The sequence below is a fragment of the Camelus ferus genome, chromosome 31 (assembly GCF_009834535.1).
Source record: "Camelus ferus isolate YT-003-E chromosome 31, BCGSAC_Cfer_1.0, whole genome shotgun sequence".
Classification (NCBI taxonomy): Eukaryota; Metazoa; Chordata; class Mammalia; order Artiodactyla; family Camelidae; genus Camelus; species Camelus ferus.
The window spans coordinates 17,022,941-17,040,437 of record NC_045726.1 but is presented as its reverse complement, the minus strand read 5'-3'; the positions used below and the strand labels follow the sequence as shown (position 1 = coordinate 17,040,437).

At 39.9% G+C, this 17,497-nt stretch overlaps 1 protein-coding gene across 7 annotated transcripts in view; it reads right to left on the bottom strand.

Moving 5' to 3' along the window:
- AUH (AU RNA binding methylglutaconyl-CoA hydratase) overlaps positions 1 to 17,497 on the bottom strand; it is a 144,616-nt gene that overhangs the window by 78,951 nt on the left and 48,168 nt on the right. For 5 of the 7 annotated variants that reach the window (XM_032470911.1, XM_032470914.1, XM_032470908.1 and 2 more), the window contains one exon: positions 16,307 to 16,393. The exons of the other annotated variants lie outside the window; for them this stretch is intronic. In XM_032470911.1, coding sequence (XP_032326802.1) covers positions 16,307 to 16,393 — 87 coding nt within the window. The remainder of the gene's footprint in view (positions 1 to 16,306; positions 16,394 to 17,497) is intronic. 7 annotated transcript variants of the gene reach the window in all.

The following is a 17,497-nucleotide window of genomic DNA, read 5'->3' as shown; positions in this document are numbered from 1 at the left end:
ACAGCTCACAAATGGGAACTTCCCTTCCCTTTCCTACAGCCAGCCGTCCGGGTCCCCTCATTCTCACCAGCAGGAGGACCTCCTTCACCTCAGTCTGCCCCTTCCAATGCACTATCCTTGTTTCCTGCAGGAAAATCTTTCTACAACGCAAACAGAGTCATGCTATCCCCCTATTTAAGATAGTACAATGATTTATTCCACAACAGGATAAAAATAGAGCAAACTTACCGCACGGCACAGGAGGCGGCGGATGAACCAAGTCTGCCCACCTGCCCAACCTCTCCTCCAACCTCTCACACCTACCCTAGCCCCAGACTACTTAAGGCACCTCCAGAAGCCGTTCCCACCCACACCTGTGTGCAAGCTGCCCTCTGCCGGGAATGCCCAGCAAGCCGGAAGTCCCTTGCTTCACGTTTCCACGGCGCTCTGCACATACTGCTCCCGCAGAGCATTCACACCGCCTACTGCCCGCCCTGAAGCAAGACCAGCATCACATCAACGCTGCTCAGTAACACCTTCTCACCGCTCTGCGACAGCCGTCAAGGTTCCCCCGTCTCTTCTGTCTCCACTGCATTAATCCTGGTGTTCTCTCTGCTTTCCGTTTTACTATCGACTTAACTTCATACTTTAAAGAAACCCCATGAGCGTATGCAGCCCCCTAGGGCTGCAGAAAAGAACAACTGCAGAGATCCTAAGTCGCAGGGAGCAACGGGAAGGAGGGGACTGTTCCCTCCTGGCGGTGCGCTGCTCACCCCGGAGCGCCTTCAGCACTCGCTACGTATCTGCTGGAAGCCGACTCTTCAGAAACAGAAAACACAGAAGTGAGTTTAAAGGGCCTTCAGAATCGAACCCAGGCCTGAAAAATGTGTACTCCTGACTTCCAGCTTCTGAAAATTCCATCCCACGGTAAACAGGGGTTACATCACATTCCTTAGATTTCTTTTTCCCTAAAAATAGAGATAAATTGATTTGATATATATGGAAAGAGGAATTTTTCTTCTCATCAAATTGTGCACTGAAAATGCGGGCTGAATAGAAGGGGAAAAGGAATAAACCGACTACAAATTACCAAAGTAATATACGTAACTTCATAAGCCCTGAAGCCGAACAGAAAGAATCCGGGAAAGCGGCAATTCCTGGTAGTCGGTGATGTTCTTAGTGCTGCCACACAAAGCAGCAGTGGCTGCTCAGAGGGCTGACAAGGCTTTCTTTGCTCTACGTTTTTATTAGTTAATATCCTCAAATAAACATTATACTTAAAAATCACACTTAGCCAACAGAAAGTTATAAAGCATCATTTTTCCAGTGGTATAAAATGTCAGTAAAAAAGAGAAATAAACACACAAATGAAATTGATTAATGAATATACCTTTTCCCTTCACGTGAGAGGTCTATAAACAAACATTACTTTGATAACATAAAATTGTAATAGAGGAGAACAGATCTGACTGCATACTGGATCTGTTCCTTTAGTTTTGACCACTGTGCCCCGTTTTCTAGGCTCAGTCCTGCTCGCTCTGCACCTTTTGTAAAACAATGTTGCCTTTAGCCTGAAATACCCAGGAGAGCCTATTCCCGGGCCTCTGACCTTTAAGGAGATCAGCATTTCTGCACTTAGGTGGAGATGGCAAGTTGCAAAATAGAGAACCTTTGTTTTTTTGGAGGTTTACAGGGACACCATGGCCTGACCTACATAGATAGCTGCAAGAACAAAGAATTCCTGCAGCAAGAAGTTTGCAACAATCAACCACACCCCTACTCCCCTGTTGTTTTTTTGTATAAAAGGAGCCTGTATCCTGACTGGAGCAGGATGGTTCTCCAAGATGTTAGTCTGCCATCCTCTCGGTCTGCCAGCTTTCCAAATAAAGTCGCTATTCCTTGCCCCAACACCTTGTCTCCCGATTTACCGGCCTGTCGTGTGGCGAGCAGAACGAGTTTGGACTCGGTAACAAAATGAAGGGGAAAGGGGTATGTCCAACAGCCAGATTATAGGTTCCACGTGACTTAAAGTATGAGGATGGGGTTTATGTAACGCAGTGGTAGGAGAGGAGAAATAAACAAACGTACTGACCCGGGAGACGAGGGGGCTGGGGGCACAGGGTGCTGAAATGACGCATCTCGTTCTGAAGGTTTTCCTAATTCTGAAGTTAAGAGAATACAATACTTTCCCCCCATATGCTTATACTTTTTGGAAATAATGAAAATCACTTTTAAATGTGACAATTAAAAACTTAAAAGACATTTTTCTCAAACAGATAAAAGTTTTTAACATTACAACCTATAGATAATACAAATGACAAACGTGGGGTTCCTTATATATAAAAAAGCAAGGAAAACAGGGTATTAACACTCTCAACTCATTAAATGGGGGCAGTGCTTAGTACTTTCAAACATGAGCACAAATTAGCATTATGTAAGGCAGTCTATAAAATTTTTCCTACTAAAGGATTACGTAGAACACCTTATAGTCAATGAGTAATTAAATTTTAACCTTTTACTGTATTATAAATCCTGAAGTTCTGCAGAAGCCTAATTTTTCCCTGAAAGATGTTTCTCTTATTAATTTTTTTCAGGAAAACATGAGTCATCTCAAAGTCCATGCTAGTGCCGTAATTACCTAATGTGCTTGTTTTTACGTGCAGTATTTCTTCTACTTGGGAGCACTTCACAATCTCAGAGGAGACTCAGTAAGACACACCATTAGAAAGGCAGATCATCAGTTTCAAAGGCCCAGGAAATATCAAAACGGCAGTTGTATAAAACAGTGCAACTGAATGAAACAGGAACCGTCAGGAGCAATGGCTGTTCCCAACAGCGACAGGAAGAAATCATGACTCAGGACGTTACACAACCAGCAGGACCACGTACTATTTTGAGGTTAGTACCAGGAAATGAGCCAGGTATGACAAAGAAGATAATAATCCTTTGAATGATCCTAAAAATAAAAGTAAAGCCAACAAGCAAAGGTTTGCTATTTTAAGAGAAAAATAAATGAGTGGCAGGGGAAGGCTCTTGTCTACCCCGGAGTCCGCAGGACACCCCCGTGAGCACAACTGGGGCCAGACGGCCAGGAATGTGGGGAAAAGGCAACTGAGGGTCTCCTGTCAGTTCGGAGGTAAATGCAACACATAATGTAGGTTTTCAGATGTTTCCGGAAAAATACAAACAGTGCAATTATTAAGGAAAAACACTAGCTGTAAATTTGGTTTTGCTTGAAGAATAGTGTTCTTATAGAAAACAGAGAAATCGAATATTTCAAAAGAAATGTCCATCGAGTAATACCAGAAGTCTGCCTTTATTGAAATCATTCAAGGAGAACAGAAATAAAATCAAGGTTAACTGAAAATTATAATAAATTGCTAATGATCCCTAACTTCAGCTAAAACTTTACCGTCAGGTTAATGTATTCTCTCCCACTGCCATCGTCAACTTTCAAAGGAACCACGAAAAACAAAACAAAACCACTCCTGCCCGAAGCCTCCAGGCTGGCTGCGCCCTGGCTCTCCTGGAGTCCAGCCAAGGCCACTGAGAAAGCAGCAGGCCTGGACGCCAACACGCACACTCACCCCATCGCACAGAGGGCTGCAGGGCTGCAAATGGGAGCCATCGCTTCAGGAGTCACAACAGTGACCACTGTGCGAAGTGAGAAAAGCTGCTTGATTTTTCCAAGCCTACCGCTTACCCACCTGCCTTCTTTCTTTTTTGCTGCTACCTGTGGATCTAGCAAAATACTTGGAACTGCTTACTATGTGTGGTCACAGGACTAAGGATGTCACAAATATTATTTGAACCTCCTACCAGTCTTAGGACATCGAAACTATCGTGACTTCCACTTTCTAGACAGGGACACTGGGCAGAGGAGCTGCTGTTACTGGCCTGGTACAGGCACAATTCGAACTCAGGTGGTGTGGCCCCAGGGTCTCCACTGTCCCCATTACTGCTGATCACCAGCCCTCACAGCCCAGACCCAGGGCCCCTGAGGAGGACATCCCTCCCTGAGGACCTGCGACCGTGCGTCTGAGGAAAGGGAAACGCTGACGAGCACGATGGCTCTGTGCTCTGCTAATTCTTGGAAACCTGGAGCAACACCGCAGCTCACTGGGTCCAGCTGGGGGCCCTAGGAACCAGAGGCAAGGTACCAGCCAGCTGACTACACTAGAGTTCCGACTCGAGTTTCCCCGGACACCCCCAACCCAGACCGTCTCTGGTACGTGACTGTGCAGGTCATTAAAGCAGGAAGAGCCAACACCAGAGCACCCCCTTCCCACCAGAACTCCAAATCAAATAAAGCCTCCCTGCGGAACCGCGAAGAGGGGATGCTGGCGAGGTAAGTCCCCACGCTCCCACGCAGCAGGCTGGTCTGGGACATTGTAACAAACGTACCTGAGTCAGGACCTCCACTATCGACTGCTGCTTCACACATAACGAAGCTCTTGGCACTTCAAATGCTGCCTGACCGGGCAAATGACGTTATTTCCGTTTCTGATAAAAAACGTTAACACTAGAGTAGTTTACTTTCACCTGTAGGAAGAAACTACACTATTACTGCCTTGCTCGCATCAACTCTCAGGCTCTACAGCCTTGCTCTTCCAAGTGCGACTGTGGTCCAGCAGCACTAGCATCCCCCGGAAGCTGGTTTAAAATGTAGAACCCCGGGCCCCACCCATACCTGCTGGGTCAGGATGTGCATTTTCACAAGACCCTCAGGCAAGGCTCTGGATACCCTGACTAACCCACAGAGAACCTGACCACCTCACTGACCCACAGGATGCTGATAAAAAGCAGCAGTGAGAGCCTTAATTCCTTGGGGAAGACTAGTGAAGGTAAAGACAGTTAAAGGTTTAACATACAAATGTTTGCAGCAGGTTTATGTGTAACTGCCCCGAATGGCACACAACCCAAATGTCAGCATGTGGTACCTCCCTGCAGTGGAACACTGCTCAGCACTAAAAACGAACCAACTTCTGATCCATGATACACATGGATGAGTCGCAAAAAAAATACGCTGATTAAAAGACATACAAAATTAATACATACTGTGTTCCATTCATAAAAAATTGTTAAAAATGGAAACTAGTATCTAGTGATACACAGCAGTGCTGTAGTTGTCTGGGGACAAGTTGGGGGACCAGGAGGGGCCGGACAAAGGGATTACCAAAGACCCTTCTGGGGAAGCTTCTAGGGGTGATGGATATGTTTGCCATCTTGATTATGTTGATCTTTTCACAAGTCAGAGTCACCACGCTGTATACACTCCAATAGCTGCAATCTCTTGTACGTCAATTACACCTCAATAAACCTGTTTTTAAAAAGTATGTGACTTGACTAACATGAAAATGATAAATTAAACAAAAGAAAGTACACCAGTTCCCTGATCTCTTATAAACAAGAGAGACACAATTTAAAATTGATAAATCAAGTAATACAGGTATCAGTCTATTTAAAATTATAAAGAAAACAGTAAGAAAAATGATGGGAGAAGAGTAAGGTGGGAGAAAAGAATTTAAAACTGGAAAGATGCCAATTCCATCGCTCCTCATTCGAAGAAGTCAATAGAACTTTCTAAAGGAACAGAGGACCGAGTACAGCACATGAAGTTCTAATAATAAAGATAACCCCAGAACAAAAACGCAACCCTTTCCCATGATTAGAGTAAGTCCACAAACAGAACGAACCAGAAAAACACACAGCATATTTAAAATGATTTTGTAAACATAAAATCATCAAAATCAGAAGGCACAGAAAATCATAATGATGGACTCAACACCAAGTGTATCAATATATTTAAAGGAGCTATATTCATCCAGCAAGAAAAAACTCCAGCTGGATGACACAGCAAAACCCAACTACAAGCAGAACAATACAAAACATCTAAAACAAAACAGAAAATATTAAAAATACGAAGAACGGGTATGACCCCTCAGAGTCAAATACAAAGAAAACACCTCAAAATCTTAACAAAAAAGGGCAACAATGGGATAAAAGCATTAAAAGGGCTTAAAAAAAAACCCAAAAGGCACTTCATAAGGCTTAATAAAGCAAAAATCCACGATGAAGATCTAGCAGTGATAAAACATCTATACACCAATTGACACAGCGGGAGCGTCCACAAAGCAGAAGCACAGTACATTCCACACAGTACAGATGTCGCAGCCATCCTCTGACCCATCTGCAAGAAGTCAACCAGGAAATAACAACAGAAACACTGGCTAACTGGGGACAGACGAGTATGCGTGGCCTGGAGGCACATTTTCTTTGCCATTTCAGCAGCTTAGCAGAGAGCGCAGAGAGCTGGCTCAACAGGCGAGCATCGAGCATCAGTTCAGCAGGAGGGCCAGCTCCAGGCACCTGCTTCCAGAGGTGCTTTCTGACAAGGCTCCTCACTCACTTTCCCAGCTGGCAAGTGTCCAGGGTACATGGCTAGACAGGTGTTCTCTTCTTCCCTAAAATGCTAAATATATACAGCATTACAGAGGTGGGGGTCCCCCTCTCCTGTAACTTTGGTCCCCAAATTTCTTCTACCCTAACAAGTGATTTATCTAAATGGCTCCTTCAAAAATGAATAAACGCACGTGTTCTTGGTTGAGCTATAACCTCCTTCTTTCTTCTTTTGGAAATGTGCCTGGCCTCCAAGGTCACACATGTTCCTGCATGCGTGTGCAGAGTGCCCTGCGAGTTACGGCCAGAGCCAGCACAGAGCAGCTCCATCTGGGGTAAGTGAGTCTAATGCCAGCAATCCAAATGAGCAAACCTCATCAACAGATCTGAAGCCACAACCTCAACTTACCTAATACCAGTCATAAAAATATTTTGCCTTTTTTTTCTAGTTTTTTTTTTAATTTATTCCAAACCTCAGAGAGAGAGATGTATCTATTTATTGAGGCTTCCTCAGATACACTAATATTATGTTTAATGCTATTTTCTGCATTGTTGTTTATAATAGTAAAAAACTAAAAACTATCTAAAAGCCATCAATAAAGGAATAATTATATACATTATGGTATATCTGTAGTAAACAATGCTAGGAAATTCTTTTTTTTTTTAATTGCAGTGATAAAAATCCACACTGGAGAAACCTACACTCTAAATTACAATGTCTATTACACAAAGACTAGCCAAGGAAACAAGATAAGGGAAACAGTAAAAAGGAAAAGGTCCACATAAAACTGAGATCTGAAATCATCAAACGCGGACTCTCAAAAACACGAAGCCAAGCAGGAAACTGTAAACTGCAAACAAAAAAGTGACATAACAGATTTTCTGAAGAACCAAAAACTATTTTTAAATGAAACAAAAAAACTCAATGTTTGTATACAATCAGGTGCAGCTTAGGAGAAAATTACTGAATTGGTGGAGAGGTGACAAGAAACTATTCACAAAGTAAGGAAAAACAAACATGGAAAATACAGAGATAAAAGGATGCAGTAAGACAGTCTGATATATGTCTAACTGACAGAAAACACATGAAACAGACAATCATCTGAATAAGTCTAAAATAAAGCAGCAAATTAAACCTGAAGAAAAAAGGAAGGAATTAATAAAAAGTAGAATAGGAATTAATCAAACAGAAACAATAGAGAGAATTAACAAAGCCCTAAACAGATTTTCTAATGTATAATAAAACTGAGGAGGCTCTGGAGAGACTGATCAAAGGAGGAGACAGAGGACACGAATCAGGACACCATCAGGAGTGCAGAGGGGACAGCACTGCTGGCACTTCTGACGTTAAGCAGATAAAAGAACACTGTGGATGACTTTATACTAACGCATCTGAAAATCTAGATGACATGGATAAATTCCTGAATACTATACGTTTCCAAAAATAAAATTTTAAAGACCTGTTTTTGTGGTTATTTTCATATACATACATACATATACATGTTTGTACATAATCTATCTAGCAATGTATGCATGCAAATATTCAAGTAAAAATCAAGAAAAGGACTAAAAATGTACATGTTAAATTAGCATACGAGCAATAATTACTTATGTGGAGAGAAAGAGAATGAGGGAAAGCTGCTGGAAAGTTTTAAATTTTTACATTAAACACATACACAGATATTCCCTGTGGAATTAAGTGCTAACATCAAAAAGCCAAAAAATGGGGGCAGGGTTTAGTTCAAGTGGTAGAGTGCATGCTTAGCATACACAAGGTCCTGGGTTCAATCCCCAGCACCTCCTCTAAAAATAAATAAGTAAAATCTAATTACTGCCCCCGCCAAAAAAAAAGTTGAAAAAAAGCCAAAAAATTTTAAAGTGATTTTTTTCTAGTCTTGTCAAATTCTAGAATATTCTAGGGTAATATTTTAGAGTAAGTGACAGAGCTTGGTTGATAAGCCCATTGCTCTTGCTATATTTAGCAACACATTATAATTTTCACAAAACTGTCCAAAGTCATAATGTGATTAATACCCCAATGAAAGCAGCCAAAGCAGTAAAACTCCAGAAAGAGACAAGAGACCGTAAGTTGCAAACTGTGAGGTGTAACGACTCCATTCTAGACTATGATTCAATAAACAGGGGCTGTTAACTACTCATACAGGAAAACAAGTAACTCCTAGGTACCTGTGTCAGCTTTCCATCATTCTTGGCAAGAGGGTAAAGAAAACTAAAATTGAGATTGGAAATTACTACTTGGAAAACTAAAGTCAAGACTTAACCAGAGTGTTTCACCAATCAACCTTTCACACACCGTAATTCAGTACCTCCAATTTCTAGTTATTACATCAAATGAGGGGTGGGAGGGCATGTAAAATACATGCTGGATAACGTCCAATTTAACTAAATTAATTACTTAAACAGGTCAACTTGGCAGACCGACAAACAATTCTGCAAACTTTGAAAATCTTCTTTTCTGAACAATTCTTAACACAACACAGCTAAAATAAAAACCAAAACAGGCAATAGTAAAGATAACATAACAAGCATATAATCTCTCAAATTGTATTATAATAGTCACTGTGGTACCGATTTAAGTACCTTCAGAATAAGCTTTATTTCAGATAAAGCAAAGCAAAAATGAAACATCTGGAAAAGTTTTGAACTGTATAATGGTGATAAACTTAAACTGAAAAAAATAAATAACACCTCTGGATTTCTCTTGAGTTATCAGATGCCTCTAAACCAAATGGAAAGTTTATCGGGGATACACCTGGAACTGACGCAAGCTCTCTTGTGTTCATTACTGGAGAATATCTAAATCCTAAAATGCGATACTGTAAAGAGTTCTAGGTGGATGTGTACCTTTACAAGCACATTTCTCAGGTGAACATTTTATGTAATTAAAAAGTATATAATGACTAAGTGCATGAAATGACAAATACAGTGCTTTAAACGGGTAAAAATTACTCACACTTCATTTATATGCAAAAGCTCTGGATCTTACATCAGAGGCTATGACTGCCATAAGTCAGCATCCGAGACTACAATTAAGCCATGGTAAGTCAGATGCTGTGCTTCATAGAAAGCTATGTACATCTATTTTAGAGGAAAATTTTTCCAAATACTTTCACTTATAGTTTATTTACAAGAAATCAAATTACAGGAAGTATTTGTCCATAACCAGAATAAGTTTCAGATAACTAGCTTTTTTTTTTAAAGTACTTAAAACCAGAAAGCCCAGCCTGGTACCCAGACTAAGGCATCTCCCAAAGTTGCCCTACAGAAAGAATGGAGTTTTTCATCGTTTCCCAGCCAAGTTAAGCATCTGACCACAGCCTCAACGCTGTCTCCAAAAGGGTGCTTGTTGCAATACTGAGCAGTTTCCCTACCACGCATCTCACGTGGCCTGTCCGCAGCTTTCGCTCAGCCCCTCCTTCATGAAAGCCCTTCTTCCCCTGGTGTCAGAACACCGTTTTCCTCCCACCTGCCTTCCCAGGCTGGTCATCCTCCGACTCCGTTCCAGTTCTTTCTCCTCTCAGCCTTGAAACATTGTAACGCCTCAGGGTTGCCAGACATTTTTTCTCTCTGCAGTTAACTCCCTAGGTGCCTCACCCAGGGCCAGAGCTTCACGTACCATCCACGTTCTGATGGCTCCCAAATTCACATCTCGAGCCCGGACTACCTGCTCCTGTCCAGGCTCCTCTCTTGTTGCCTGCCTGACATCTCCAACTTGGATGTCTCCTTAGCATCAACCAGCTTTACGTTTCAAACCTGAACTCCTGACCTCCGCCTCCCATTTTAATCCAGCAGAAGGGTAGTGTTCTAATTTACTCATCATGATAAATAAGCAAATTGGTCCATCTATGTTTGTTCTATCATCCTCAGTCACATCCTGGAAACACCACGAACTGGGGTGGAAGAGAAAGAATCAAGCTCAGGCCAGGATGAGCATGATTCTTTGAATTTCAGGTACAGGCAAACAGAAAGGGGTTCCGAGGGAGAATCCAATCTGAAGATGAGAGGAAACCAGGACAGCTCTGTTCACTGCTCCACCAGCAGGATCCCAATTTACTCTTTCAATCGGAGATCCACCATGCCAGATACTAGGGACAGGTGGAGAAAAAGCCCACGGTGTTCTCACAACAAGGAGGAGACAGGAAAAGTACCAAATGGCAGGGAGGACTAGAATCCACATCTCCTACCTCCACATCAAGAGATTTATGCAAGGTATGCCTCAATCAACATGTATCAAAACAATTCATAGATGCTCACTGCACTTTGGTAATGTGTAAAATATAACTTTTCTATAATAAAATAAACATTTATGGCAAAGCCTCTGAGCAACTGTTAAACTGAGCTGATGTTCTGGCATAAGATCAGCTTTACAATATGAACTGTATTCTATCTTCTAGCTTAAGGTAAAGACAACAGGAAGACAGACAGATCATGCAGCCACCAAAACAGAAAGAATATTCTCTTGTACAAAGTCAGCTAGGCTGGGGAAAAAAAAGAGTCTGATTCCATAACAAACCCCTGCAGAAAGGTGACCAAGATAAAAGTCTGATAGAAATGTGCTTCTGTATTTTTGTGCTTCTTTAGTTTTTAATTATGAGTGACTTACTCTTTATTTCTTTGAGCTTTTCAACCCTAAAATTCAAAATCATGTCAACTAAAGAAAAATAAATGAGAAGCACTTCTTGAGAAGAGGTTTATCCCATAAAATTTACATAAAATTTTTTTACACAAAATTTTGTTTCATTGTACAAAAATATTTTCTATGTATTTGACCCAAAGAGACAGCTTTTTCTGATAGAAAAATACTTAAAACAATAGATTTTTCAATCACATGAAGAGAAGCTAATCAGAGAATTTGAAAACTTTCAAAATCAAATTACTTCCTTTTTATAAAACTTTACAGTATAACAAAATCTTAAGAAAAAATGATGTTAAATAGATGAATTTTACAATCTGTCCTCTTAACATAATTACTTGTATTTCAATGCAAATTAAGCTCTGCATTTACATAGCTAAATTGAAGCTTCTGCAATTTTATTGGGGGGGGGGGTAAGGGGGGGAGGAAGCCAGAAATGCCTGGCATTTTAAAGGATTACTGTGGAAGATCATTCACAGAATTATCCACATCACACTAGAGCCTACAATTTAAAATCCTGGTGAAAACCTATTTTAAATATTTTTCACCATTAGATAGCAACTCCTTGAGACCTCAACTTGAGAGAACCAGGACTTCCCCCCTCGGAGTTTCCACTTCAAAGAGAACTCTGAAAATGCTTTCTAGCTCTTCATGAAATATCATCCGATTAGACAAAGGCTGGTCCTAAGTAGGTAATTAAATACATTTGCTTGAGAACAGCATATTCTAAATTGCTAATTTGCACAACGGTGGTCCCAGCAGTAAGGTGGCCAGATCATGCAGCTGAAGGAGGGGTGGAAAGCTGAGGAACAAGAGCAGTCAGTTATTAGACCAGGACAATCTCATGTCTGCACATCCATGCTGACTTGCTAACGCATGACATTTCAAAGTCGTCAGTTACTGCTTTCTACCCAGACATCTCATACTTGAAGGGGACAGTGGGGACTTGTAACAGTGATCAACTTTTGAGAAACCTGAGAATTTCTTTAGAATAAAATATCTCCAAAAAAAAAGCCATTTAAGTTTTTTTCCTTTGAAAAGAGCAAAAGAATTAAATTTTGCTGTAGAATTTTGGGGTTACTTCTTAAGAAGACGCTTTCTAAGAAGTTAGGAGCAGTAAAGTAAGTAATTTAGTGGCTCAACATACAGAACTTCTTTCTCATCTCTATTCTAACAGAACAGCTTTCAAATGCATCCAGTGCCTGTAAGTTCCTTATAGACTCTTTCATGAAAAGCAAGCAGAGCACAGTAGCCACTGTGGCCGAGAACAAAGTCCATTCACCCCTTAGAACCCAGAGAAAGATACTCCAGCTGTGAAAAATGAACATGCAACAGGAGGCAAGAGGGGAAAGTGTATCAAACAGGAAGGATACGTTCTGATTTGTACTATTACTGATACTGCCACAATGATGGATCGCAAGATGTACATGGTTGTTCAAAACCAGCTCACAAAATTCCTGACACTTTAACAATCCTCAGGTCCATGTGAGCAGGCGCCAGCACACTGGTATGTGAAAACAGCCCCAAGTGTACCATGCAGGATCCCCCTCCACCAGCATCCATTAACACGCACCAGACAAGCCATTTCCTCCGGGGAAAAATGACCTCCGGGAAGTCCTTCTCTACAGAAAATGAACTATGAGGAGAACCAGAGGATAAGGACCCCAAGGAAAACCGGAGGCTTATGTACAAAATCAGGTCCATAAACTGTTTGACCAATTCTGTTTGACATTCGAAGGGTTTTTTCCTCTCTCAATAAAAACCTTAAAAGTAGGAGGTATTTTCTAAAACTGTAGAATTCTGGCTTCTCTTGAAAATAAGAAAAAAGGATATAAGAAAAAACGCAGAAAATAATTCAAGAAATAACACAAGAAATGTCTGCAGAACTCAAGAGGTATGAATCTACTTCGATCTAATTTGGCAAATATAAAGAACATATTTAACATGTACACATAATGAAGCACAAAAATAACCAACTCCCTTAGCATCACCAAAATAATAAACAGGTCAGAACTAACACCCTACCTGTTCAGGTGTTCTTCACCTATTCTTCTATCTGCCTTTCCAAACCCAAAGGTAACCACCGACGTCTGTGTTTATCATTCTCACACTTTTCCTCTGTGTGTGTATTGTGTGTGTGATTTCATTACATGCTTACATGGCTCCAAATTATATACCGTCTTGCATGACTTCAGTTTTATAAAGTTATACATTGTTTTAATTCAACATTTTTCAAAGATTTATCCTTGTTGTTACACATGTAAGTTATTCATTTATTTGCAATGCTGTCTACACCCAACTGCGCAAAAGGACCAAAACATTTATCCATTTCCCCCGTCACTGCAATTTGGTTGTTTTCAGCTTTTTATTCTGAACAATATTGCTACTATAAATAGTCTTTGTCTTAAATCCAGGGATAAGTTTCCCTAGGATACACCTGCAGAATATCTATAGAATAGTGTAGTGTCAAACTCCAAGTAGCAGTGCATTCATCAGATGGTCAAAATTGGGAAGTTTTAAAAATAAAGTAAAATAGCATCAAAATGCAATGCACAAAGAAAGGTTATTTCATGAACGTTTGATACCCACCCACACCTATGTGTTTACTGGACCAAACCATAAATATATTTGTTAACTATAGGTCTAGAAAAAACAGTCCTAAAGTGCACCCTTCTAGGCAAATACTCCACAAAAAAAGTGAACTATTGAGTCTTATGGGATGTGGATGCTCAACTCTGTAAGACAACACCGAACTGTTTTCCTAACCAGTCACACCAATTAATACTCCCACTGGAAGTGTATAAACTTCCTAATGATCCACTTCCTCGTTAACTCTTGGTAATAGCAGGCTTAGGAATTTTTGGCTAATCTGGTAGGTATAAAATAGTATCCCACTGTGGTATGCACCTGCATTTCTATGATTACCTGTGAGGATGCTCATCTTTCCTGCACGTACTTCCCACTTCGCTTTTGTGGGAAACATTTTTGTCTTATTGACTTCCAGGCTGCATATATGTATGCATGTGTTGATTCTTATATGCATATATATATATATATATATATATATATACACACACAAATCCTTGGGCAGATATGTGTTTCAAGTGTTTTCTCCCAGTTTGTGGCTTTTCTTTCTACTTTCTTTAGTGTCTTTTAACAAACAGATGTTCTTAAGTTTAATTTCATAGAACATTATCAACCTTTCCCTTTGTGGTTTTTTTTTTGTGTTTAAGAGATTTTTCACTCCATCAAGACCATACAAGTTTGTTTCATTTCACAACCGTGGTCACGTCTTTGCCACCCGCCAGTGATCTGCAGCGCCTCCTCTCTCCATATCAGTTCCCCTACTTTATGGTTCTACGGTCCACTCCACTGGTCAGTTCGTCTATCGCAAAGCCAGTAATATACCACCTTAATTTCTGTATCTTTAAAATAGGTCTTGAGCATAATAAGGCGAGGACCCTTATTTCCTTCTTCTTTAAGAATGTTCAGCTATTTTATTTGGGGGCCTGTCTGTGCCCACCAAGTTCCTCACAAAATTAATGCACTTAATTTCATTTGTGAGAATCATCTTTTTGATACTGAATCTTTCTATTCAATAAGACAATGTCTCCATTTAATTTTTTTAGTGTCTTATCAGTAAAGTTTCATAATTTTTCCAAACATCTTGCATATATTTCTAGATCCACTTTTGTTTCTACTGTCAACGTTATCTTTCTTTGATTGATACCTTTTGTCTGTTGCTGGTAGGAAGAAAGGTAATTAATTATTTTTTAATACGAATCTTCTATTCAGCTATCTTGCAACATTCATTATTTCTAATAATTTATTGATCCTTATAGATTTTCAATGGAGACAATCACCACTTGAGAAAGACAGTGTTATATTTCTTCTTTTTCAGCCATCATTGTATTTCCACTCCCTGCCTTTTGCACACATGCCAGAATGTTCAGAACCATCTTGAACAGAGGGGTGGGGACCTCCTGTCTTTTTTCTGACTTTAGGAGACCAGCTGATTTTCTTTTCTATTCTATTACCGCTTTATTGTCTGTGAGTACAGAGCCTGTTTGATTTGAAATCTCCATGGTGAAACAGGAGATGATGCCTAATGAGCATTTACTAAGAGAACAGAACAGGAACAGGCGCGCTCGGCTCCTCCTGGCTTGCCTTGCGCTTTACCTGTGATAGAGCGGACATCTCTCTAATTCTTTTTCTCAGTCTATTGAGAAAAACCCATGATTTTACTTGGCTAACGTCACGAATTAAATTTAATATTTTCAAGTGGAAATCTTTCTCTCCCCCTTCAATTCCTGTGAAAATCCAACTTGGTCTTTGTAATGAACTTACTGATCTCATCTATGTTCACAGGTGTGGCTCCTCTCAATCCTTTCTTCCATTGTTTGTGTCATATTTATGCATAAGGTCCTGCAGATCTGAAATAATGACTTTAGGAAGGTACTCTCACTCCACCGTTCTGTGGAAGAGGTAGTATACGGTTGCAATGATCTGTTCCTCACCGGCTAGGGAAAGAATCTGAAACGCAAGTCACTGAACATGTAAAAACTGGGTCTCAGGCTTTCTCTGTGAAAAAACGTTCAACTACTGATTCAGTTTCTTCGGTGCGTTCTATATTCAGTGCGTCCTGAGAACTGCGACACCATGTCTAGACACCTATCCTATACACACATCCTAATGCTCTAAAAGACTCTGTACGAAGATAATCATTGTTTTATTATAAACAATAAAACAGCAAAAAAACAAAACAACAACAAAAACCCTAAATGTTCATTAAGGAAGCAATAATTTAAAATTTTGGATAAGACTACTCTGTGCATTACTATCAGCAATATATTAAAAAGTATTAATAAAAAAGTAAATTAATAGGTACGTAAATATAAACATTACACAGAATGATTCTATTTACATGAAAAACCAAAAAAATTCCAAATCCATAAATACGTTTGTGTATGCAATTATTTAAGAAATATAGACACTTTACGTCAAAGGCTTACACCAAATTCTTCTTTGTTTTCTAAGAACTACCTCCACATGCTGTGTCATCATAAACAGGAGGCATCTTTAATTATAAAATATTTTTCACTATTTTTCAAGTTAAATATATTCCATGCTGCTTTACAACCAACCAGCTATAGGCCATGAAAATCTAATTATATATTGTAGTCAAAGCTTATATAGAAGACAGTGTGCAACTTTTGAAAGCTGACATTTAAGGTCCTCTTCAGCATGCTCAACAGACAAAGTAATTGTGCTTACCGATTTCATTAATCACTGCTCTTATTTTGGAGACAAAAGGGCCAACTTCACTGGGATTCATTTTGACTCTTTCCTTAAGATCAGCACCTGCAAAGTATTTTATTTACAAATATAATCCAGTTATAAACAAAATTTTAAGGCAACGAATTGAAAATTTACTTAAGATTCATATATAACTTGAAGATAAGACAGAATTTATCTACCAAAGGAATTCTATTATCTAACTTTTCCATCCCAAAGACGCTGGTCAGCATCAGAAAGAATAAAATACTTGTCTGTTCATACATCTACCATGTGCTTAAAGTAATGGTTCTCCAACTTTGTGGTCTCAGGCCCCCTTCATACTCTTAGAGGAAGGGGCTTTGTTCAGATTATATAATATAAATCTACCAACAGTTATTCTATTATACAATGAAACAAAAATTTTTAAGTATTTATTTATTCATTGAATAATACAAATAAGCCCATTCGTGTTAACAAAAATCACTGCAGATTGATGCCACTTTCCTGGTTCCTGCAAGTATGCTGGCACTTTACCCACCACTGCTTCTGCCCCATCAGTGCAAATGCCAACCCAGTGAAAAGGGCACCTCACTGCTGCGAAAACCATTGTGCCCTCATGGATGCCCGCTTGGTGACCACAGATCACATTTAACAATCACTCATTTGAAAGTATATACAAACCGACAGTGTGATAATTAGTTCACCCCAGACTCATCACTTGGGAACAGATACAAATCAACATAAAGAATTCCTTAAGGGATTGTTTACTCTGTGGCTCAACAAAGACATTCTTTTTTATAAAATTAACTTCTCTGAGACAAGGTAGGTCCCTATTTAAATAAACAGACAAATAAACGACAAAGTAGAATTACAGGACGGACGGTATACGCTCAGCTCCTCACTCTCTTACTAGCCCACTAGAAACTGATCATGACAGGACATCATATCAAGTATCAGCCGAGGCGGGGACATTCTGAGCCCACACACTTCCTGCGGGAGTGAGAACTACAGCTGATCAAGCACACACCCTACACAACCCGTTACTTCTTAGGTATACATGCCCTAGAAAATCTCTCAAACACACGCCCGAGGAAACATGTACAATGACATTCAATGTAACATACATAAAAATAGCAAAACACTTGGAAATAACCTAGACACTCAACAAAAGGATTAATAACAAAACTG